The sequence below is a fragment of the Triturus cristatus genome, chromosome 3_1 (genome assembly GCF_964204655.1).
Source record: "Triturus cristatus chromosome 3_1, aTriCri1.1, whole genome shotgun sequence".
NCBI classification, from domain to species: Eukaryota; Metazoa; Chordata; class Amphibia; order Caudata; family Salamandridae; genus Triturus; species Triturus cristatus.
Window position 1 is genome coordinate 9,099,759 of NC_140583.1, and position 25,323 is coordinate 9,125,081.

At 47.4% G+C, this 25,323-nt stretch overlaps 1 protein-coding gene across 2 annotated transcripts in view; it reads left to right on the forward strand.

The window, feature by feature from the left end:
* LOC146859586 (mitochondrial carrier homolog 2-like) overlaps positions 1-25,323 on the forward strand; it is a 201,421-nt gene that overhangs the window by 14,321 nt on the left and 161,777 nt on the right. For both annotated transcript variants that reach the window (XM_085646523.1, XM_085646522.1), the window contains exon 2: positions 5,422-5,506. In XM_085646523.1, coding sequence (XP_085502649.1) covers positions 5,422-5,506 — 85 coding nt within the window. The remainder of the gene's footprint in view (positions 1-5,421; positions 5,507-25,323) is intronic.

The following is a 25,323-nucleotide window of genomic DNA, read 5'->3' on the forward strand; positions in this document are numbered from 1 at the left end:
GTGTACCCACGGGCATGCACTCGGTCCGCTACACTTGACAGTAGAAACGACCACGACGAAATGTAGGCCGAGTTTGGCACCGCTCCGGTGGACCGCCTCCGCCCAGTCACAACAGTCCGCTGTTGTTGAACTGCCACCCGGCCACGGCGTCCACTTGAGGTCCCGGCTCCAGGGCCGCACAAGCCGCAAAGTTCAAATGAAAGTTTCTCCGGCGATACCGCAGCCAGAAACCTCGGAGTCACACAGTCGGGTGCCACTCTCCTTCAGAAACACGACCGCGTAGCACAGGTTGAGGATCTCGTGCAGGATATCCGTGCGGGATGCGGAGGTTCACGGAGCCGGCAGTCTACGCTGCCGTCCCGGTCGCCGTCTTGGCTCCTCCCCCCCACCATATACTCTTAATGGCAGCACTGCACTTACAGTGCCCAGAAATGGACCTGGGTACTGTAGGGGCACAAGGCTCATGCACCAGTGCCAACACCACTGGCATAGGGCACCCAGCTAGAGGGGTGACTGATGTATTCCAGGGCAGTATGTGTTGTGGGCATGGCACACAGGGATGTGTTTTGTACCAAGACACTCAGCCTGCAAAGGCAGTGTGTGTGTGTCAGGGTGAAGGGCCTCTAAGGATGGCCCAATATGTGCTGCTGCCCTTAGGGGCCTTCTCTGGTCACAAGGCCCTGGGTACCATTTACAAGGGGCTGACATGTGACCAGAGATGCCAATTGGGTTTTGGCTGTTAGGCAGTTTTTAGGGAAGGAACACAGGCCCTGGGCACCTGATTGGCAGGGACCCAGGGCACACCAAGGAAAAGTGCATCAGGTATTAGGCAAAAAGTGGGGAGGTTACTGCAACAGAAACCCACTTCCTTACATTGGGTGGACAAGTTTCTGCTCTTTAGTGGAGGCAGTGGTCAGAGGTCGTATATTTTTTGGGGCGTCCACTGCAGGATTGAAGCTCAAATTAAAATGTCTAATCCAGGCTGCTTCTGTGATGTTTGATTCTGTGAAGTTTATCCTTACTCCAAGCCAATCCCCATCATTCTCCAAAAACCATATGCATCCTTTTCCAGGGTGGCTTGTTCTAGCTCCTTCCACTTTCAGGTCCATAGTTCCATGTGCTTCTTTTCAATTAGTGATTTTTGGCATACTCTTACGGCCCTTAGAACCGGTCTAAAAGATTTGCCACGCCTGGCAAGTTGCAGTGCTGTTTCCTTTGCTTTACATTCTTCATCAAACCACTGCTCTTTGCAGATTTCTTTTCTTACCAAGGATTTTTTGAGAGTAGAAGTTTTCGAAACACTTTAGGTTATTTAATTCAATAACCGGTCATAGAGTGGTAATATGGCTGTATCTACTGATCCACTTTAATATCTGTTCGTTCAGGTCATCTGTTGACATTTGTTTTCCACTCTTTTTTTTTTGTTTCAATATTTGTACTCCATCTAATTTGTATCCCAGGATCCCAAGTATTGTTTGACTCTTCAATTTCTCTGGGTACTAAAGATCAGCTGTAGTTTTGGTCCAGACAGAGGGAGTTGTGATTGCTTTCCAGTTCCATTGCACCTTCATATTCTCGATCCTCGACCAGTGGTTGATCAACATGTAGTCCATTACAGATTGTGCCCTGCGGGTTTTACATGTGGGCACTTTGCAGTGTTCATTTTCATGGGAGTTATGGGCCGAGATCAGGCCATCAATTGAACAAAAATGAGCCCGGTATTTACTTTTGGCATCCTTCTTGGAAAATGCAAGTCTGATTGACTGACTACCACGGGCTGCATTCAGTTCCACCATAGAATCCTCATCATTCCCTTAGTCTCCTTCTTGCGCGGAAAACTCTAGACTGGTAGGGCAGATAATATTCTTCCTTTTTTAAAACATTTTTCCATATAAAATCTCGACCATATGATACATGTTCTCAGTGCAGCAATTCTGTAGATGCAACGCAACCAAACCCATTCTGCAAGCGGCAGCAAGTACTTGGATTCCCTAGGTTCTAATTGCCTCTCTCACTCCTGGTGGTCCCCGTACATTTCAAAACCCCTTCTAACAAATGCCATTGACTAGTCTGGTTTCGGGGGTGGGGAGGTCAACGCTCTCCGGTGGGATCTATCCCATCAGGCGACGGCAACGGTGTGGCCTCTTCAACCTTTAGGAGGTAATTCTAAAAGGACTCCATATGTCCTTGGGTCTGGATGTCACAGGTAGGGTAGTTGCAAACAGGTCACAGATTGTGTTACAGTAAATAAGACTATTTAGCCAGACCTTTGCGATGGGAATGACCGTATTGCCCCAGTTAAGGGCGGGTAGTAATGCAATAGAGGTGAATTGGCGCAACGGCTGTGGGATGTTACAGACCTATCCTACTAGGGCCGCTTCTGGTGTAGGATGAAGATCAAGGTGATTCATATGTTTTAGGATGATGTAAACCGCTCTCCAATATTCTCCTATTTTTACTCATTTCCAGGTCGTGTGTAAATTCTGCATGCTGCGCCCCACATTTGGGGCACGTATGTGGCTCCGAGGGGTCTATTGAGTTAAGTTTAGCAGGGTACATGTATGCTCTTCATAGGAACTTAAAATGGATCAGCTTGAGACGACTATTCAGGGAATCTTTCTTAGTCTGCGTACAACAGAAGCACCAATGGGAGTCCTCTATGGGGTGTCTCAGGTCTAGTTCCCATAGCGCCCAGTGTTTGTCATCTCTAGTGGGGATTCATGTCATCAAGGCTTTGTACAGCTTCGAAATTAGATGGTCCCCCCACAACCCTCCCCGTGTTGGTGATCAACCTTGTTAGTGGTAAAAAAAGATTCCGGCTCCAAAGGGAACTATGCAGTCTGCGCTCTCAGTGCACTGCGAAGCCTATTGAGAAGGAGGTGGTCCATAAGGGTTGCTTCGCTGAACCTCCTGTCTTCAGCACTATGAAAAACATGTCCTCCCGGAAATAGATCCCCACTTGTGTCTAAGGAATGTGTCAAGTGTGCGCTCTACCAGCCTTTCTTCAGTGATGGGCAACCATGGGTTGTTGACTATTGGCAGTGCTGTGGAGTATAATGCATGACCGCCAGTCACTCGTGCCAGTTTCTTCCAAGCCCAGCAAGTGGTGGACACTGTCTGTATGTCCCGGGGCTCTCTGGGAAATCCCTTAAGCAAAATCGTTTTAGGCGGAGCATTATTTACGAGGTCCGCTTTAAGTTTGGAGTAAGGGATGCGTGCATTAGGTTGGTACCATGAATGTGCAAAGCAGCTGTGCGCTACTAAATAATAAATCTGAAAGTTGGGGACCCCAACACCCCCCCCTTTCATATGGCAGGGTCAGAGTGTCCCAGCTGATTCGTGCCCTTTTTCTGCCCCAGGTCAGTCTGATAAGATGTGAGCGAAGTGTTTGAAAAAAGCAATTGGGTAGTGGGGTGGGTATGTTCTGAAACAAATGCAAGAATTTAGGAAGCACATCCGTTTTAATGATTGCAACTCTCCCGGCCAGCGAGAGTGGAAGCTTTATCCATCGCACAACTTGCTGCTCTAACGCATGTATAGCAGGACCGTAATTGAGCCGAACAATCTGCTACTCCTCTATGTGAATTCACACTCCTGCCTACTAGTGCGGGGCGTCAATGGAAAAATGTCTGACTTACCTCAGTTTATACCTTGCCCGAGTACCCACCAAACTGGATAACCTCTCGAACCAGAGGGTCCAAATTTTCTTGAGGGCGCCGGACATATAATACAATCAACGTCCGCGTAGAGTGAAATTAGGAGAGGACCGGTTTTGAATTGGAGCCCTTTATGTAAATGCTGCTCTTGTAATTGCCTCACTATCGGGTCTAATGCTGTAATAGATAGTAACGGATAGAACAGGCAGCCCTCCCTGGTGCCTCGGGTAAGCTGAAATTGGGCGGAGAGCGTACCATTTAGCCTGAGTCGAGCAGTGGGTGATGTGTAGAGCAGGCTGTAAGCTCTATGAAGCCCTTCGGCATTCCCATCTTACTCATGACTGTCAGTAAAAAAGGCCACTCCAAGGAGTTAAAAGCCTTCTCTGTGTCAAGGAGCACGGCGGCTGCTTGAACTTCGGGGTCTATTCTATTGATAGTGGCAAAAAGCGTTCAGCGGCTCACAGCTGTGGACCTGTGCGGGACAGCCGTATTGGGCAGCTGAAATAATCCGATCAAGGAGCAAAGCTAGTCACAATGCTATCATTTTCGCCAAAATCTTATAATCTAGATTTAATAACAATGGCCTATATGACCCACAGAGGAGCGGATCTTTGCCAGGTTTAGGAAGTAAAATAATCACAGCCTCCCGCCGAGTAGAGGGTAGTTCCCATTTTTCAAGAGCTTCATTGTACACCTCAAGTAGGTCTGGTGCTTGTATGGACTTGTAGGCCTTGTAAAAGTTGCCCGTAAACCCATCCAGACCCAGTGCAGTCGAGCCACTCATGGCATCAATGGTGCTAATGATTGAATCTGCGGTCAATAGTGCAACTTCGGCTAGATATGCGTTGTGATCATCATATTGTGCTTCCTTGATACGTTTCAGGAGTTGTGATGCCAGCCAAAACTTTCTGCTCTGCATTGATGATTATTATTCTTAAAGTTGGGTTGCATAAGAGTTGGATGGGAACTGCCTGTAGGTTCTCCTGGATATCATCCCTTGGTGTAGTTGAGACATTTGTCGGTTCTGCACTTCTTAAAATTACCATCATTATGGAGCTATCCAAGGTCTCGAATCAACTATACGGTTATGTCTGACAACTTATCAGTCTAGAGTGTTATAACGGACAGCGCAGCAGTCTTCAGTTTTTTTCTAGGGGACCCAGACCTCCCTTTAGGACAAACCTCCCAGGGCTTCCCTGGAGATATTGGGTATCCCACCACCTACCCTTTGGTGGAGCACTTGGATGCCTTTCTTTCTTTTCCCACCGGTCTGGCCCTTCTGCCCCCACCACCCTCTTCCCCACAACACACATTTTCCCTCCTCCGCATGGGGCTTCCAGGCGAAAGTAAGAACCCCTCTGCATGATTTTCAGAGATTCTGCTTCTCTATCCCTTTATTATCCTTTACATATTTTGCTGCTGCCATGTCCCTCAGTGCTTATAGTGGAGTCTGGCGGCTCCAGAAACCATATATGCCAACACTCCCAATGTACTTGGAAGACCTTCACATTTTTTAATGTTGGTGTGTATAGGAAACAAAATCAGTTTATTAATCTCTGGTGTGAATATGCCTCTGTTAACTCCCTCAGAGCAGGAGACACTTCTGTGCTCCCATGAATTAATGTGAGGTGCTGTAAGTTTGGTGTAACCCAGATGTGGCATTGTGCGCATGGTTGTGGTATGCATGCTGGTCGCAGACCTGCGAAGAAGCTTTGTGTTGTGTTTCCTCAGCAGTGTCTCTCATTTTCCTTCTTTCTCCTTGCAGGTGGGACATGAGCCATATCCACCTGCTTTGGGTCGCAACATATTTGGGCGCCAGGTAAATCAGCTGCCTGGTCTGTTTGCTTATGGTGAGCACGGTTCTGTTCGATTCTATTTGATGTTTGTTTGAGCGCTCCTCTTTTACAGAAGTGTCTTTACTGTTCTGCTTGAGGTCTAATGGCCTTCAGACTGCTACCCGATGGGTGAGGAGACCAACTGTTTATTCATTTGTTAAAACTAACTTTGCCTTTCTGATATCTTGAGTAGCATCGATGACCTCTGTGTATATAGCCAATCTGTTGTACCAGACACATTATTAGTGTAAAATTTTAAGTAAGTTAACAAGCCTTGGCAATGCCGTTATTCAAGCTCTTAGGACATGCACACAGGGCACTCCATCACACCGGCCCCAGGATTCTGCGGGATAGAATACAATTCTGTACCCTGTGCAGGTGCCTTAGGTCACGCTTTCAGGCGTTAGCCGAAACTAAAAGGATCAGTAAGAGCAGGGCAGGCAGTCGCACATTTTCGTACCTTGCAGCTTTGCACTGGAACGAGCTTCCGATGGAACTACGGCTGATCAAGGATTACATGGCGTTCAGGAAGAACCTCAAAACTCATTTATTCCCCTGGGATTGCTACCACCGCTCACAACAGAACAATCCAACTCACCACCCTCCTGCTACGCTAGCGCCGTGATATCCCTTGGGATGATTGTTGCGCTTTATAAATAAATTTAAAGAAAATTAGGGCTGGCTTTTGAGTTGACTGCAGTGCAGGCTGTCAATAAGTCCTCATCCATGCACTCCTACATTCATTCATCCACCCACTGATTCATTTATTCTTTATCCCACTTAACCATCTACGATAAAATAATCACACAGCAAGCATTGAAGATGGAGAATAAAAGTGGAAAGAATCAAGCGTGCTGCTGCTTAAACGTTGCAGACATGAGCTTCTTATACAAAAAGACACCAAGCAGAAACTTTGCTATAGTATTGTAGGTTTACAGTTCTAGTATAGCTGCCGTGTTTAGAAGCAGGATGTTTGCAAACTTACGGCCATAAAAACTGTTACCAATGTACTATGCCATGCTCGGTAAATATTGCACTGCGTTCACGTTTTCAAAAGCTGCTGTATAGTAAGTATATCACTGTTCTGTAGGTCATTGGTGACCAACGTGAAGCTTTCAAACATGGTAGCCATCTTGAAACGGTAAAACATTGTACAATACCATTCAAAGATTGCTGCTTACTTGAGAAGAATTGGCACGTCTGATAAAATGAGCACCAGCAACGTGCCTGGTAGGACAGCCCGGGAAGCTGCAAGGCTCTACTTAGAAGAAGGAAAAAAATGAAAGGGGACCTGAAAGGGAAAAAATTGAAAACTAAATGATTGGCCACTATCCCAGAAACGGAAGTGTACTCCTTTTCAAGCGAATGTGCACGTGATTAGGAAAAATGCTGCTACTCACTGGGCAATGGAGCCAGTGAGACATATGCGCCAACTCTCTGCCGCGCGCAGTCCTGGAAAAAAGCAGAATATGAATGAATGTAGGAAAGCGAATTATTAGTTGGGCGGACAAGTGTCCACTTAAAGGATAAGGTGACCACCTGCTAAATGTCACATAAATTAAACAAAATAAACCTGCGCTCAATACGTGGCTCCAGGAATCGAAACAGTCTGGCTTAAATAAAAGGCAAGGTGTAAATTATTTAAGCAGAGCCCACACAGTAGAAAAAGCCACACAAAACACAAAGTTCCACAACTAACTTTAAAATACAAATAAATAAACCCAAGTATAATAAGACCAAAACAACAAAACTCCAATGAGGTGAAAGGGAAAGTGAAAATGGCATCAAAAAGCACAATGTGCCAATAAGTGTATGGAGTTGTTAGACCAGTCCTAGGCACAATTTGTGTCCAACTGCGATTGAGCTCTCATCAGCTACAACAAGTGGATTGGTCCTGGTGAAAGTCTGGAAGTCCAACCACGGAACGCATAACTTTGAGAATAAAAATCCTCCCTGAGCTGGCCCGCGCTTCAGTCATAGCTGCCTTTATGAAACTGAAGGTCTGCTACATGAAGCAGGTTGGTCCTGCTGGAGCTATGTTGCTTTGGATATTTCTTGCTAAACAATTTCCATTGCAAAATGGGACTTAATCGTTTTTTTAAGAACTGCGTGGACCCTTACCGGGCTAAAGCGTAAATTCAGTTCGATGCTGTGGAACTGCAGGTCTGATATTTTTTCCTGCAGGTCCCCCTGAAGCTCTGGAGGAAAGCTTTTTCAGATGTTACAAACTTTCTTCTGCCCAAGCAACCGCAGGGGTGTACTTTTAAGCCTCCAGGAGAAAATACTTAAACTCTCAAGCAGAGGTGTCCAGCGGAGGCCAGTTGTCTACTTGCTACTGGTCAGTGGGCTACTTCCAAGAAAAGACCTCTTGCAGCTTCTTATGCCCCTACAGTTACACAGGCGGTCAACCAACTGATCCTTCTAATCGATTTATTTGTCCTGGTAAATGAAAGGAGCAGGCCAAGTCCACCAGGGCTCCTTTAGTCACCGGCAGCTGGTCTTTTCCTATGTCCCAGCTACAGCCTGACCAGTGACAATGTTAAGAGCCTAATCATTGGGGGAAGACACCATTTCCAATCTCACATGTTTCACTCTTAAATGGTATGCACACTACCTTGTGGGCAGCAAAAGACTCTAAAGTTGTCTCACCCCTGAGGCGGAAGCCGGGGGCTTAGCAGTGTTCCTATTTTAAACCTGTGTATATTTTTAAAATTACCTTATTGCATCTGGCGATTTGACTGCAATACATCCTCCTGCACGTTTTCTTCGCCCCATGTGAAGCCACGCATTTCAATATAAAGTTCACAGCCCTTTTTAACTTCAAAGGAGTTCTCTTATACCGCCCCCCTGGAACTAAAGCAGCTTTTCTGACTAACTTAAGTACTATTACTGAATCAATAGCCATTGATGAGGCCACGACAATGATGGGTGACATGAATTTTCATTTAGAACTAGCAAATGATAGGGATACTGCTGCCCTTACATCAGATCTAGAAATAATAGGCCTCAGACAATTGGTCACTTCTCCAACCCACCAGGCAGGACATACGCTGGATGGCATCTTCTCCAACGTAGAGGGCCTGCACATATTAAACATTCAACCTATGTCATGGACGGATCACTTTGCCATATTTAGTGGCCTGATAATTAATGATTTATCGAGGAAGAACGTCACACTCCCTAAGCCAGGCTCTTTCAAAGACTGGAAGAATATAAACTACACTGATCTAAAAACACTACTGGACAAAACATATCCAGCTCTATCAGATGAACCCATTACGGCCACCTGTCAATTCCATGAATGGCTGGGGGATGCTACGAATCTTCTAGCACCCATTAAATGCCATTCCAGGAATAGAAGCACACCGACCGCACCGTGGTATACAGAGGAACTAAGAGCTCAAAAACAATTAAGTAGGAATAGGGAAAGGCAATGGCGTAAAGCTTATGACACCGAAAGCAAGATCAAATATAAACAATCATTGGCCACCAACAAAACTATGATTGTTGCAGCCAAAAAAACATTCTTCTCACAACAAATTGAAACTGCAAAAAATTCCAGCAGGCAACTATATGACATCACTAGAACCTTATCCAGTAATGCACCCGATCTAAACCCTCCCCCTTCACAATCACTCTTGTGATGCTCTGTCTGAATTCTTTTTCTCTAAGGTCAATGACATTATCAGGCCTTTACGTCAAAAATTAACACCACCACATCCTCCACCTTTCACATTCCCTCAGGAAACATCTTGTCTAGCTTCAGGGCTCTCACTATTGACCAAACAAAAATCATTATTACATCCATTAAATCGGGGTCGGCTCTGGACCCCTGCCCTTCTTCAGTCCTTTCCTTGGTGATGGACACTACTGCTCCGGTCATCACTCATGTCTGCAACACAATATTGAGCTCCGGGACCTATCCAGATCCCTTAAACACACTGATCAAACCCCTGCTGAAGAAACCTAGTTTAGACAAAGAAGAACTTAAAAATTACAGGCCAATAGCAAGCCTCCCTTTCCTAGCTAAAGTGGTGGAAAAGCCATGAACCAGCAGCTTTCTGAGCATATAGAGAAACATCAGCTACTGGATGATGCACAGTTTGGCTTCCGTAAATTTCATGGTACGGAAACTGCCCTCATCAAGGCAGCAGATGACATCAGAATTAATTGTGACATGGGAGGGACAGCATTACCTGTATTGTTAGATCTCTCAGCAGCTTTCGACACGGTCGACCATAAGATCCTGGTGGACCGTGTCGGAAGGATGGGCATTCATCACACTGCGAGAGAATTGCTCTCCTCCTTCCTGGCCGATAGAACGCAGGTGGTCACACTGGGGCCATTCCAATCGGCCAAGCGGTCACTTCCGTGTGGGGAGCCTCAAGGCTCCTCCCTTAGTCCGACACTATTTAACATCTATGTGTCGGACCTTGCAGGCGTAATCAAAGCATACGGGATGAGCCTAACCTCATACGCCGATGACACGCAATTGGTGTTGGCCATCAAAGGTGACGGCCGGGAAGCGGCAGAGCGTTTCCAAAATGGAATGAAGGCGATCGGAGAGTGGATGGCAGGCAACTGCCTGAAGTTTAATTCCGATAAAACGGAGGTGGTCATCTTTGGTTCCCTCTCTCCGACCTGGCCTACATCTTGGTGGCCAACAGCCTTCGGTAACCCTCCCAACCCAACCCCCAAGGTTAGGAACTTGGGAGTAATTTTTGATGATCATCTTAATTTCATGGCACACGCAAATAAAGTAGCAGCCACAGCCCACCATAAACTTAGAATGATAGGGAAAATCATTCCTTTCCTACCAGAGGCTGCTGCTAAAACATTGATCAGCTCCCTGGTCCTCTCCTTTAGATTATTGCAATGCTCTCTTTCTAAACGCCCAAACTAGAGTAACAAAAAAATTGCAGACAATACAGAACGCAGCAGCACGTCTGCTGTCCAGAACACCAAAGTTTGCACCTATTTCTGACACCATTAGGACTTACCATTGGTTGACGACTCAAAACAGGATCAAATTTACATCTCTTTGCATTGTCTATAAGGCACTCCACGATCAAGGACCACGTCCTCTCAAGGATCAGCTTCTACCTTACAGACCGGCCAGACAGCTTCGATCCACTACTCTCAATCAATTAGTGGTTCCACGTTTCAAAACAGTCTCCTGGGGTGACCGCCGATTTTCAGTTGCGGCTCCCAAGATATGGAACACTGTGCCACAATATATCAGAACCAGTCCGTCACTCTCTTTGTTTCGCAAGAAACTGAAAACCTGGCTGTTTAGTCAGTAACATTGCTCATGATCTTTTGATGTCTTCCACACCTCGGGGAAAGATAGCTACCTTAGTCTAGCGCCGAGACGCCTACGGGTATTCGTTCGCGCTTAATAAATGTCAAAATAAATAAAGGTGCGGTTTACAGCTCACTTATTTTTGATGTTCAAAATTAAGTTTTCTCATCTTTCAAACGCATGACTTTGACCGGTCTGGGGAGCACAATTCAAGCTGGTGGTGTCTGGCTACCAAAGGATACCTGAAGCTATTTTTTCACTACCACTATGGTGGATGGCACAGTAGGTGCTTCAGTCCACACGTGGGCTTGTGGATTGCGAAAGGGCAATAAATGAAGTTGCCTTTACATTTTCTGTGCTTCAGAGACAGAGATCAAATGTCCGGCTACGTCGTCGGAGATTTCACCTGCCAGTCAGCCACTGAAAACATGATCCCCTCCTCACAGGAACTCTGCAAAGCACCTGTATCCGTTTTGGGGTAAATCTACATCCTGACTGTAGATTTACAGTCCCCAACATCCTATCTACATTCAGTGAAGAACTTTAAGAATGGTCGTATTTCTCCAGCCCATCTAATAATCAGATTCCAGGTCCCCCTGCTGGGACTCTTCAGCAGCAGGATAATTGGAGACCTCTGCACACAATAGAGCTGTTTACAGTACTTGACCCAGTTCCTAGGAAAGGAAGGGGTGGGGAAGTAATCACCATCTGTTAATTGGCTTATCACACTGCACCTGGGCCCACATAAACTAGAGATGAGGGCCAGACCTCTGGACTCGCACACAGCAGGGGGCTTCTCTTTTAAGTTTTAGTGGGAAGGGGTAAAGTAGCGGTCTCAGCTGGGATAGGGCTGAGGCTTTCAGTGAAGCGCTTTCTACAGACATTTTGGAAGTTGCCATGTCTAAATGTCCCAGAAGGGTGTGGCTGGGGTGGAGTAATGATGTAGACCCTAGGATTGGCCAAGGGTGTCTGGTTTCCAGAACTTTCCACTCCACTTAAACCCCTGCACCAGGGAAAGTGAGATGAGAAGACAATCAATCAAAGACATTTATAGAGCGCACTACTCACCCGGAGGGTCTCAAGGCGCTTGGGGGGGGGGGGGGGGGGGTGCCGCTACTGCTCGAACAGCCAGGTCTTGAGCTTCTTCCTGAAGGAGAGGTGGTCTTGGGTCAGGCGCAGGTCGGGAGGGAGGGAGTTCCAGGTCTTGGCGGCCAGGTAGGAGAAGGACCTTCCTCCTGTTGTCGCTCTTCGGATGCGGGGGACGCCGGCGAGGGCGTGACTGGTTGATCCGAGATGGCGTTTGGGAGCGTAGAAGTTGAGGCGGTTGTTGAGGTAGCTCGGGCCTTGATCGTGTAGGGCTTTGTGTGCGTGGGTGAGGAGACGGAAGGTGATTCTCTTGTTGACGGGGAGCCAGTGCAGGTCTCAGGTGTCCGGAGATGTGGCTGCGTCGGGGGATGTCGAGGATGAGTCTGGCTGAGGCGTCTGGATCCGCTGGAGTCTCTTCTGGAGCTTGGCGGTGGTACTAGCGTAGAGGGCGTTGCCGTAGTCCAGTCGGCTGGTGACGAGGGCCTGGGTGACCGTCTTCCTGATCTCGGTGGGGATCCACCGGAAGATCTTGCGTAGCATGCGCAGGATGTTGAAGCAAGACGAGGAGACGGCGTTGACTTGTCTGGTCATGGAGAGGGAGGTGTCCAGGATGAAGCCCAGGTTGCGTGCGTGGTCTGTCGGTTTGGGTGCGGTGCCCAGGGCGGGGGGCCACCAGGAGTCGTCCCAGGCGGAGGGCGAGGAGCCCAGGATGAGGACTTCCGTCTTGTCGGAGTTCAGTTTCAGGCGGCTAGTCGTCATTCACTCGGCTACGTCTTTCATCCCATCGTGAAGGTTGGCTCTGGCGGCGGCGGGGTCGTTGGTCAGGGAGAGGATCAGCTGGGTGTCGTCCGCGTAGGAGATGATGTTGAGGTTGTGTTGGCGTGCGATGGCCGCAAGGGGGCTCATGTAGACGTTGAAGAGGGTGGGGCTGAGCGAGGAGCCCTGAGGAACGCCGCAGATGACTTCCGTGGCTGCAGATCTGAACGGAGGTAGGCGGACTCTGTGTCCTTCCAGCGAGGAAGGAGATGATCCACTCCAGTGCCTTCTCCTGGATTCCGATGTTGCTGAGGCGCTGCACTAGGGTGCGGTGGCAAACAGTGTCGAACGCCGCGGAGAGGTCTAGGAGGATGAGGGCCGCTGTCTCACCGTTGTCCAGCAGGGCTCGGATGTCATCGGTGGCAGCGATGAGGGCGGTCTCGGTGCTGTGGTTGGCTCGGAAGCCAGACTGTGAGGAGTCGAGGGATCCATTCGTCTCGAGGAAGGCTGCCAGCTGCTTGTTGGCGGTCTTCTCGATGACTTTGGCTGGGAACAGGAGGAGCGAGATGGGGCGGTAATTCTTGAGTTCGGTGGGGTCCGCTGTTGGTTTCTTTAGTAGAGCGCTGAGTTCGGCGTGCTTCCAGCTCTCAGGGAAGGTGGCGGTGTCGAAGGAGGTGTTGATGATGTCCCGCAGGTGGGGTGCGATGACAGCGTCGGCCTTGTTGAAGACGTGGTGGGGGCAGGGGTCGGTCGGAGATCCGGAGTGGATAGAGTTCATCGTACAGATGGTGTCTTCTGTGTTGATCTGGGTCCAGGCGCCGAGGGTGGTGGTGGGGGGGGCGTTGGTGCGGTCGTTTGGAGCGTTGTTTGTGGGCTGAAGCTGTTGTGTATGTCAGCGATCTTGTTGTGGAAGTAGGAGGCGAGGGAGTTGCAGAGGTCTTGCGATGGGGTGATGTCGTTGTTTCCGGCGTTGGGGTTGGAGAGCTCTTTCACGATGTTGAAGAGTTCCTTGCAGTTGTGTGCGTTGTTGTCCAGCCGGTCCTTGAATGCTGTTTTCTTGGTGGCGTGGATTAGTTGATGGTGCTTCCGGGTGGCGAGCTTGAGGGTGGTCATGTTGTCCGGTGTTGGCTCCCTTCTCCAGGCTTTCTCGAGGGCTCGGCAGTTCTTCTTGGAGCTCTTGAGTTCGTTGGTGAACCATGGGGCCTTCTTGCTGCCGGGTCTGCTCGGCGGGGTCCTCAGTGGGGCGAGGTCGTCTGGACCTGGGAGCGGCAACCGAAGAAGGATGTTGGCAGCTGTGGCCCAGATGGAAGGATGAGACTGCAAGGATGTCTTAAAGTACTTTAACTTCAGATGTCCCCAGAACTAGGATGGATCTCTCCAGGGACAGGGGTGTTGCTCCCTTTGTCTCCTTAGGAACAGTTGAGGAAATGACCTGCTGGGTGTCAATTGGTTGATTCCCTTGGCACTTCTGTGGATTGGTGCAGCAGCTGGATGACACCCACCAGGAAGGTTACCACGGACTTCGCAGACACAAAGGTGCCCTCCAAAACCGCCACAGGCATGGGGCCTGGGGCATGTGTTATGTAGTGCGTTCTTGTTGGCTGCGGAGGGCGAGAGCAGCAGAATCCATTCAGCAGACAGGTCTGTCGTGGGGAGCCAACAAGCCATGCTCTATTCAAAAAGCAACCCTCTACCGGCCAGCAGCCTTGTCGAAAATAATCATGGGGCTAGGGCCGGTCCCCAGGAGCAAAACCAACTTGGGAATTGCAAAATCAGCCTTGCGGTATCTGAGATACAGCCTGGACCTCCCCTTCAACCCCCCCAAGTGGGAATTGAGAACATCCAATGTAGTGCTTCGCTGTACTTTCACAATAGTTCCCTGGGGAGGGCCAAGTCCGAGGGGGACGTCTGTGAGTGTGGGGCGCCCTCTTTAAGATCTTTTACAACCCTGGAGACCCCACCACCAGGGGCCTGACACAACTAGGATGATAATGGAAGCCTCGTCCTTTTGGGGCCAATTTAAAAGCCAAAAGGTGCATCAGCACACATTTCACCTTGATCGCAGAACCTCGGGAGTAAAGGGAAGACTTCTGCCCAATCAACATCTATACTCGAGGGAATCCACATTTGGGCAGAGCCAAAGCCCCTCTCTCAGTAGTGCTTCTTAACGCTGTGTTTCTGTTGATTAGATGACGGTTGGTACCAGCTCCTATAAAGCGCACCCCAGTGAAATGTAATACTCCTTCTCTATTGAACTTCAAACAGATAGTCCATAGTGGTTTTTAGGTCTCGCCTAGCTATTGCGTTTACGCAATCGCTATGCAAGACTCTAGTAAGAGGGGCATTTCATAGTACTCCCAAAAGTGGATTGCATGGCGAGCACGCGCACAATCGCGTGCATCGTGCCGCCATGCAATCTGTTTGGGGAAGCGTTTCAGCCCACTGGCGCGTGCACGTGTAGCCACAGCCTCTGCATCGTACCTCAAAGGGTCCGCTCCCCCGCCTGGAATCCGCTCCCCCGCCCCCGCATGCCGAGAGATTGTTAACTCATGGCGCCTCTTACAACTGTCCCTCCCCCACCACAGGGCTAGTTTTTTTCGTTTCCCAGCTCCAACGGGAATTCAAAGTGGGTGATATGTTACCTTAGCTGTGCATCAGCTTTTCGGTTTCATAATTATTTTCTTCAGGTTTGTTTGCTTTGAGCTTATTTTACCACCCTTTAAATAAACCGATTAAGCGCCAGATGCTGGTTTCTGCCGCGAGACTCGAGGGTAGGATGAGTTTGTTTTTAGGGACAGTCTCTCTGTGGCTTGATCCCGTTTTCCGAATCATTGGAGTTGCCTGCACACCCTGTGGCCGGGTTTCATATCTGTCGGGTGTGCTCCGGATACACAGGAGATCATGGATTTGCATGCAGGGTCAGGTTTGCTTCTCTTCTCATTCCCCGTCATGACCATTTCCCTTCTTTGCCTCGCACCTTGATTCAGCTCAGAGTGTGCAGACAGAGTGGGCAGGGAGACATGCTACCTGAGAGCATGCAATCAGGATGTAGCCTATTTAGAATCATTCAGTTATGGGTCCTGCTCTGAGAACAGCTTTGTCATTCAGCATTGAAGAAAGAAATGAAGACTGCTCCCACTTTCCCATGTAGCAGCCACCTTTCATGGAATACGTGAGCAATGAGGTATAATAAAGTACAAGATCTTGCAGATTTATGCAGCCCAACTTAACACCCTGAGACATGAAGTGATTTGCCCAGAATCACAGAATGTTGCGCCACCGAGAATCGAACAGGGATCCAAAGCTCTCAAGTCAGCAATTCTTGCTGTTGCATCACATGTTCTCCACTCCTGTGCTACTTCTTTTCTTTCTATTTTTCACCAGATGGCATGGTCCTCTGCTTATTTTATGTCAATTTATCACCACTGCAGCGTGTTATAAAATATGTATCAAACTTTCTCAATAAAATAAAAGGTCGCTTTCCCTTGGCAGAATTTCAAATGTGAGTTGCTCACATATCGGTTGAATAATAGAAAGTGTGTCAAAATCTACCTTCAGACAGGCGGCTCACTCTTATCATCGTTTTATGTATTTCTGCACTGAATGCACATTATGAGATGCGTCCGAAGGCTAAGAAAAAACTGTACAAGGAAACAGTTTTAACCAAGCAGATCAAACTAGAAATGGACCTATGGTTTACCAGGGCATATTTTCTTTTTGCACATTTCTTCATATCGGAAGCAGAATTCAGAGCTGTCCTGCATTATTTTCTTATTGTGAGTTTTGAATTCATCAAACCTTCTGGAAGCGCATTCGCAATCCAACTTCACGTCAAAAAGTTGCGCTTTCCTCCCAGTTAAATGCTATTTTCGACCCTATTTAGCCATTATTTTGATTTATCTATCACATTCCACCTCACCTGTAAAGCTAATCTATATTGGCTTATTACTAAGGATGGACACTTTTTTTCTGAGATACAAAGTACTATATTATTTATAAAGGAGTGATTAGAAAACCAAACTGCTTTTATTGTCACATTGTTTTGTATCCTCAGCAATGTAAGCGCCACATAACGGGCATAGTATAATTTTAGGGGACATATTTAAATCTGCTGTGGAGTGTCACTCCCTCTAGTTTGCTTTCATAATATATTTCATTCATTATATTACCAAAAACATTAATGCCGGGCAGCCAGAAAAATTAATCCTCTAAGAGACAGTCGTTTGCATATCAAGTAGCTAATTTCACAGTTTCTTTCTCTCTTCCTTATCCTCTTGTTCCTCCCTTCCTTATTGGCCTCTGTAATCCCCCTTACTTCTTTCCTTCCTTCCTTACCTTCCTTCGTTCCCAACCCTCCATCCTATTCCCACTTTTCATTACTTCAACCATCTCTTCCCCCTTCCTCGATTCCTCCTTCCCTCAAACCCTTCCTTCCTATTTACTTCCACTGTCCCTTCTGCCTGGAATCCTCTCTGCCTCTCTATCTTTCTTCATTACCTCCTTTCCTCCTTCTTGCCCATCTTAATCCCTCTCTTCACTCCTTAATCATATACCTAACCATATTTCCTCAACCCTTATTTCAACTTCACTTATTCCAGTCACTCATACCTTGCCCTTCCGCCTTTCACTAAGTCCTTACTTTTTAGGTCTCGCCTGGCGAACGCAGCGCGAGGCGCTGTCGCCAGCGAGATCTATTGTTGCTGACTTGCCTCGGAAGTGGGACTGGAGATGTGCATGCGCAGGCTCTTGGCGTATTTGAGTTGGTGTACGCGCACGTGCACACACGCGATGTGCACATCTCCTGTCCCGCTTCCGATAACATGCCAGCCCGTTGGAGGCTCCGTATGGGCTATTGTTGGCGCAAAGTGTACTTTTGCAATTCTGAGCAACAATAGCCCACACGGAGCCCCCCCCCAGAAGAGCAGCCCGGTGAGTGAAGAAGGGCTGGGGGGGGCTCTGTGTGGGCTATTGTTGCTCAGAATTGCAAAAGTACACTTTGCGCCAACAATAGCCCATACATGCGCATGCACATCTCCAGTCCCACTTCCGAGGCAAGTCAGCAACAATAGATCTCGCTGGCGACAGCGCCTCGCGCTGCGTTCGCCAGGCGAGACCTAAAAAGTAAGGACTTAGTGAAAGGCGGAAGGGCAAGGTATGAGTGACTGGAATAAGTAAAGTTGAAATAAGGATTGAGGAAATAAGGTTAGGTATATGATTAAGGAGTGAAGAGAGGGATTAAGATGGGCAAGAAGGAGGAAAGGAGGTAATGAAGAAAGATAGAGAGGCAGAGAGGATTCCAGGCAGAAGGGACAGTGGAAGTAAATAGGAAGGAAGGGCTCCTCCTCGCGGCCGCAGCACTTCTGTTGCGGGGCTTCCCTGCACTCCTGGGAGCCCCGCGCTGCTGTGGTTATCCTCGGCCGCCGCATTCTTCACCCGGGCCCCCTCCTGGGACCCGGGGCTTCTCTTCACTCCGGCCGCCACCGCGGGGCTCTCCCTTCAACATGGGAGCCCCGCGTTAGCACGCAACGCCGGTTTATGTTTTTGCCGGAGCAGGCCCTGCCCACGTCCCGGGCAAGGGCGCCTGACTTCCGGCTTCAAGACTAGTTTAAGCGTGGGGTGCTGCCAGGCTGACAGCTAGCATGGGTGAGCAGGGTAGGTTTTTCTCTTTGAACCTTTACCCCCAAAGCTTGTCCGTGCGTGCGAGTGGCCTCTCCCTTATTCCGTTTTGCATAATTGCCGAAAACCTCATCCGCCTGCTCTCGAATTGCTGGTAACGATCCCTTCTTCGCAGGAGTGACTGTATGAGATGACACCCCTGTCGCCCCGATATAGGGGCGTTTGAAGCCCTAAGGGATAACAGTATGTCAAACCCAACACTCAGTTGTCTCATGCTAACCCCCATTAGTTACTTTTTTGTTTCTCGTGCTCCTTAACATTGTTTAGCGCGTGACACACTGTAATTGTGTCTTGCGAAAACTTATTCACTCATTAATAAACGTCTACATTTATTCATCAAAGATTACAACAAAATGAAAGCTTAAAATCAAACCCAGGTCTGCGTTCCCAGGAGAGCAAGGCTATTAGAGTAATGGGTAATGCATCGCTTTCCACGCTGAAGCTCGTACATTTGTTCAAGTGCCCCGAGGCAGAAAAATGATAGCAGCGGCCAGACACTGGAAAGCACCCCTTTTAAGCAACTCAATTAATCAGATAAATAGGCAATGCATTTTAATATCTCAATGACTGTCAGCGTAGCCACGTTGGCCCACTGCATGCTGGAAACTGGATGCAATGAGCAAACCATCTGTCCAGTAGAACAAGTGCCAGGCTTGCTTTCAGCCATTGGTTTCTCCAGCTTGCACATACACGTTGGATATTACACAAGCTTTCCACAATTGTGCATAAACCACCATGGTCCAGTGTATTTTTCTGCTTAACATGTAATCATGTTGAGTACTCTCTCAACATGAAGGCAAAGGTTATGCTGTGTATTCAGATGGTTTGAGGTCGAGCCTGGGCAGTGCATGCGCTGCTCTGCGAGGCGTGCTATATTCAAGTAGGGACTTGAAGCTCCGCCCACTCTCCGCCCATAGTTTTCAAAGGCTTGTCACTGTCCTTTGTAAATGCTGGTTGCTGATTAGTTAATAGGCTTGTTAGTCCCTCCTAAGTACCACCTTGTCTTCATTTGTAACCTCCCATGAGGACTGGCCCTTTTACTTCTGTTGTTACACGGTATGTATTTTTCAGTCTGTAAGCACTATTTTCTTTAATGAGTTTCTCCTACTGCAGACGCTTTGCTGCAACATTCAGCACTCCATGCGTGCTTTCATTTTCCAAGCAGCCCGGGACAAGGGCGGTCGCTTCTTTGCAATGCATAGGTCTTGCATTTACAAAAGTTTGATCTATTGTCATTGTAAATGACAATGCTTTTATGTATGTGATAATTATCAACACCGATGAACAAAAGGCATTTCATTTACAATGCCAATAGTTTAAACACTTGCAAATGCGAGACCTATTGCATTGCAAATGCTTGTTTTCTTCTTGCTTTCTCTCCTATCCTTTTTTCCTCTCTCTCCCTCACTCCGTCCTCCCTTCCCTCCCTCAATTCCTCTCACATCCTCAGCTTTCCTCCCTTTTTCCCTTCCTTCTCTTAATTCCTTCCTCCTGTCTTCCCTTCCTTCCCTTATTTCTCTATCACATTGCTCTTTCACTCAACGTCACACAGTTCCACACAATTCAACTCCACTCATTTACATTCCACACTACATAATTCAGCAACAAACCGCATAGTTCAACTCAACACAATTGCATACCACATACATCCAATTCAAACCACATAATTCCACATCATGCTACAAAATTCAACAGCACACCACATAATTACACTCCACTACATTCCATACCCCAAAATACCATTCCACATAATTGCATGCCATCACACCCACTACACATAATTTCAATATGCTCAATACCACATAATTACTATCCAAATATATTTCAACTGTATACCATCCCACATAATTCCACTACACAAATCCACTCCACACCACAAAATTCCACGCCACACAATCCCAAAACTAACAATTCCAATCAAACTCACATAATCCCACTACACACCCTCTACAGCACATGGGTAAAATACATTATCATTTACAATGCCAATAGCTTTTTTTGGATCCGAAAAGTAAAACAAGCATTTACAATGCAATGGTCTCGGCAATGTTATAGGTAGAGCTATTGGTATTGCTCATTATTTTTTTTTATCATTATTGTATCCCTAAATAAATGGCATTGTCATTTCTATTGGCATTAGCTTTTTTTTTGCATATGTGATACCTATTGCATTAGCAGAGAGAGAGTGAGGTAGTGAGAGAGAGTGAGGTATTGAAATAGAGAGTGAGGTAGTGAGAGAGTGAGGTAGATAGAGTGAGATAGAGAGTGAGGTAGTGAGATAGAGAGTGAGGTAGATGGAGTCGAAAAAGAAACCGCATAGTTGGGAGTTCTCTTTAATAATACGAATTGATTTCTAGCCAAATTAACCCTTTTTGCAACATTAATCCATGTTCTAATAATGTATACTTTGCAGTGTGTATGCAGTTCTGGGATGAAAGTTAATAGCTCACCATTCTATAGTTATAAATGGTAAGTAACAGAAGGATGTCTCTTTTGAAAGCAGTAATCTGTTTACATCATATGCACCCTGTAATCTACTTAGTACACGTTCTATTAACCCTCTGCACTAACTTCATATGAGTCAAAACCTCAACTATACAAAATGCTGCTCGCTCTCCCGGAAGATAATTAATTACACGAGTTTTCTCGACATTTATGTGAGGCCTGGTAAATGCCGGCGGAAAGAAACTCTGCAGCAGGTGCTCGTGGGGCTGTCTGGTCTCGTGGATGGGCCATGCGCCTTGTTCCAGAGCCCAGCGTTCCGTGCTCAGCCATTACGGAGAGACGGTTTCCCTGATGTGCTGGCCGGGTTTGCTCCAGCTCCTATCTTGAATAAACGTATCCCGATAACTGCACCGACATCGGCTTCATTATTTATTTCATTTTGGCGACAATTGTTATCAATGGAGCAACCCGCCAGCAAGTGAACCCACGCCACGCAAGAGAGGATCGACCCCTGCTTACCAGGATGAACTCGGGCAAGGTACGTGACGAGTTCCCGCTACGCAAATATCCTGCTTCTACTGCTTTCTTCCGTGCGAAGCCTTTCTGATGTGTGGGCGGTGATTAGCAGAAACCCGCTTCGCTTAAAGCGGCAAGGGGCACTTTGACTTAAAGTTAACGGGGCGATCCCAAGTCTTCCGGGGGAACATTGATATTGGCATTACTGATTTGAATTGGCACTTCACACAACAAGCGCATACCTCCTTGCAGAGCTATTTGTTGCTACGAGAAAACTATAGCTCATCCACTTAAAGTGCCAACAGTTTCTGGGTTCCACCTTCAACGACCCTTAAAGTAACTGTTTCAGTTAAAGCAGCAACGGCAATTCTGGGCACCACTTTCAACTCCTTAACATTGAAAACTGCTGGGGAGCCTCAGTTAGGCTACACTGGCACGGACACCTTAGGATCCTATGCGGCACGGTCAGGGGGGACGAGACCAGAGCAGCAGCCAACACGGGAGCCAAGAGCAGGGGGAGAGGACGCCATGAACACCGCCGCCTTTTTCCGATGCAAAGCAGAAATGCCTCGGAGAAACGCAGCGGCGTTTTCAGATTCAGGGGCGTGTTTCTTTTTCTCTCCTCTTGCCATTGGCTGGAGGAGAGAAAAACACGCCTGAGAAAGGGCGTGGCTAAAAAGTGGAAAGAACAGCACGGAACACGCCCCCGAATCTGAAAAAGACGGAGCCTATTTGGAGGGACGGCTCTCTCCTCCAATGGCTGGCCTCCGTTTAGGAAGCCAGCCAATGGAGGAGAGCCAAAAAGAGAGGCGGGCTAAAGAGCCACTCTCAAACATTAAATCTCCGACTTCCGGTTCTGCCTTCGGCAGACCGGACGGTCCTCGACCTAAAAAGGCGCCTGCGTCATTTCATGTGGTGTTGCATGCATGTGCCTACAAAACAATGTGGCCAGTCTTGTTCATTATAACTTTTCACCATGCTGCACAGCAGCCACACTGCTCTACAGCACAGCTTAAAGCAAAGGCCAAGCCAAAACCTCTGGCAAAGGACTTATAAGGTCCCAAAAGCGAGACCTATTGGCTATGCCAATGCTTGTTATATCTGCCTATTGTCTTCAAATAATTAGAATCCTCTTTTCCTTCACTAATTGTGTGTTTCCCAAATAGTGTAAACACCACTTCCTTGATCTTAAATTTAGGACCGAAGCAAAATAAATAGAATAAAGTATCCAGCAATTTGCAAAGATCATGAGCAGTCTCCTTAAAATGTGTATTTGCTCTCACTGACTGAACCTTTTTAGGAATTAGACTCAACCTAGTCTTTCACCCTTCACGGTAAATGTTTTATCAGCAAATGTTAAATGTCCAATAAGAATAGGTTGTGACCTACTAACCCACCGTGCTGCTGGTGCTGACTTGTATTTTCTTCTACCCAGAGAGAGGATTGGCAATATTTGGAGGCAAAAGGGTGACATTGGAAGTTCACAATTCCCTTACAGTTGATGTAGCTTATGTTTTTAATTGAAACTGCACTATTGGTATTGATTTTTTTTTTCTATTAATGGCAAACATGAGCTAGCGTGAGTTTTTTCTACATCTAACAATTTTCCTATAAAGTCTGCTCCCAGAATTCCACCTTTAAACTACAGCCCTCTCAGCCAGAGCTTTAGACGTACACCTTAAGTGCTAGAAAATATGGCAAGAGAGCTTCATTCTAGTATTTCCATTCAATTTGCTTATAATTAGTGATGCTGAGCTGCTTAAAGCCCTGGGTGCAAACTGTTCTTTGTAGCTTTAAAGCTCGCTACCACTCATTTTTAGGTTGAAGTCTAGCGTCGCTGGCGAGATCTTATGACCTTGAGGGAGATTCGCTAGCGGGCTTTAAGCCCCACCCCTCTTTCTCATTGGCTGGCGTCACCGTTTATGCTAAACGGTGGCCGGCCATTGGGAAAGAGCTCTGTGTGACTTGGGCTGAATGCCCTGACTTACTGCTGGCGTAAAAGGTTTATCTTTATGGGGCGAAACAGATAGCCCCATAAAGAAGATAATAAACCTTTTACGCCAGCAGGCCGAGGCCGTCCAAGTGGGATGGCAGAGGGTATCCACCGCAGGACGTTTGCTGAAATGCGGCCCTCGACCCCTTCTGGGTGGTGAACTCGCAGCCCCAGCTTGTTTGTAATACGTCTGCTTAGGCTAATACAAAGGGCATGAATTGGTGCCCGCTGATACAAAGGACAGTGTGCCTTTTTTACGGCTCAGTAGAATACTGGTTACTCTCGGGGTGTTTTATTGAGTGAGATTGCCCCAAAGATCCGGAATTAGTCACTGATAAAATGTGGATTTTTTATTTGTGTGCATTTTTAGGTCTCGCCTGAGCCAGCGCTTTAGCGCTGCTCTGGCGAGAGCTATAGAAAACGGGGATTTGGAAGTGCAAACGAGTGGTTTTCAGGCCCCCAACTACAGTGCATGTGCGCCGGGCGCGCGGACCATTTGGCAGCCTGCGTGTACATTTCGCGGGCGCTTTGATGTTCTCAGTGAGCCGCGCGGCCACTGAACATCCAAGCGCCCGCGAAAGTGCACACCATTTGCCACCCTCTCCCTTATCCCACTTCCTGCTTAAAGCAGGCAGCCTGCAGGTTCCCACTTGTATCTCTGTAGCTCTCCCATTGTCCCTGTCCCTACATCCTTATCTGGAAGCCCCTCTCTGCAGCAGGCCAATTCCAATTCCTTATCTGCACGTTGTAAACCTTGTTTTTCATCAGTGTGTTTCGAATGCAGGGGGGTTCTCTTTTAATACATTTGAAGTTGAAATAGTACTTTTAAATCATGTTCAATTAGACTAAAATTGCACCCGTAAGTTCCATTTTCTTCACTCAATAGCCACATATGAAAGATACGGACCTCTGCTAGAATTGTAACATGCATAACTAACATCTTTCCTTTTGTTGACTTATAATGTATTTTAGGTCGGCCTGCACCCTTGCGTCTTTGCAGGGAAGCTTCAGTGGAGGCAGACACAACTCGCCAATGTACACAATACACTGTCTGCCTGATGCAGGTTGGCCTTCAAGCTAATTTGCATTCCTATGAATGCGGTTTCTGTGCCTTGGTCGATGTTGTGTTGGTTATGCAAAGGACCCGACAGCTGTGCTTGAAGAATGGTCTCCTTGCCCCCTCCTCGAACCTCACGTCGGCATGTCACGTGCAGGCGGGCTCGGCTTCCATTTTGTGATGCATCACGGGCTTGTGGCCGGCCCCGGTGCTGGCCGTCAAGCAGTGGTCTGGCCTGTGAGTTTGGTAGATAAAACGTTTTATATCTCCACCAACACCACTTGCAATTTATGGGTAATCTTTTCTAAACGGTGCCATAGGAAATTTAAATCCTCCCATTATGCCGCATAAGACGAATCCCAGTTTTGTAAAAGCAGATTGTTCAGCAACAGTATCCGAAGCCACCCCGTCTGCAGAACAATGGCTTGAATGCAGAGGCTCAATAGCATTGTACACAGCGTTTTGTATGAGGGATGTTTGAAACGCTGCTTAATTTGTGCCGGTGGTTGCACATGCAGGGACAGTTCCATGTAGTTATATCAAACCATCTCAACAGAATACAACATTATCAATATAAATCCATAGAAATGAAGTCAAAACCACGTGTCTTTAAATGCCACACAAGCATACCACAAATAAAACAAGCATTTGCAATGGAATAGGTCTCGCAGTTGCACGAGTTAAAGCTATTGGCATTGTAAATGACAATGCCAATAGGCATTGTTATTTGCAATGTCACTAGCTCAAACTCGCGTAAATGCGAGACCTAATGCATTGCAAATGCTTCTTATATAGCGCGACGTCGACTCGAAGGGTGCATAACACACCGCACGTTGAACTGCATCTTGTGGCCTTGGCAAATTTAAATTATGGTTGTGGGGCAAAATCATGAAGGGTTCCGCTGCCTCAGCTTAAAGCCGGATGACTTTCTTTCTTCTCGTCTGCGGTGCGTAAACGGAGTTCACTTATCCCGACATTTCTATGTTTTAGAACAGCATTCT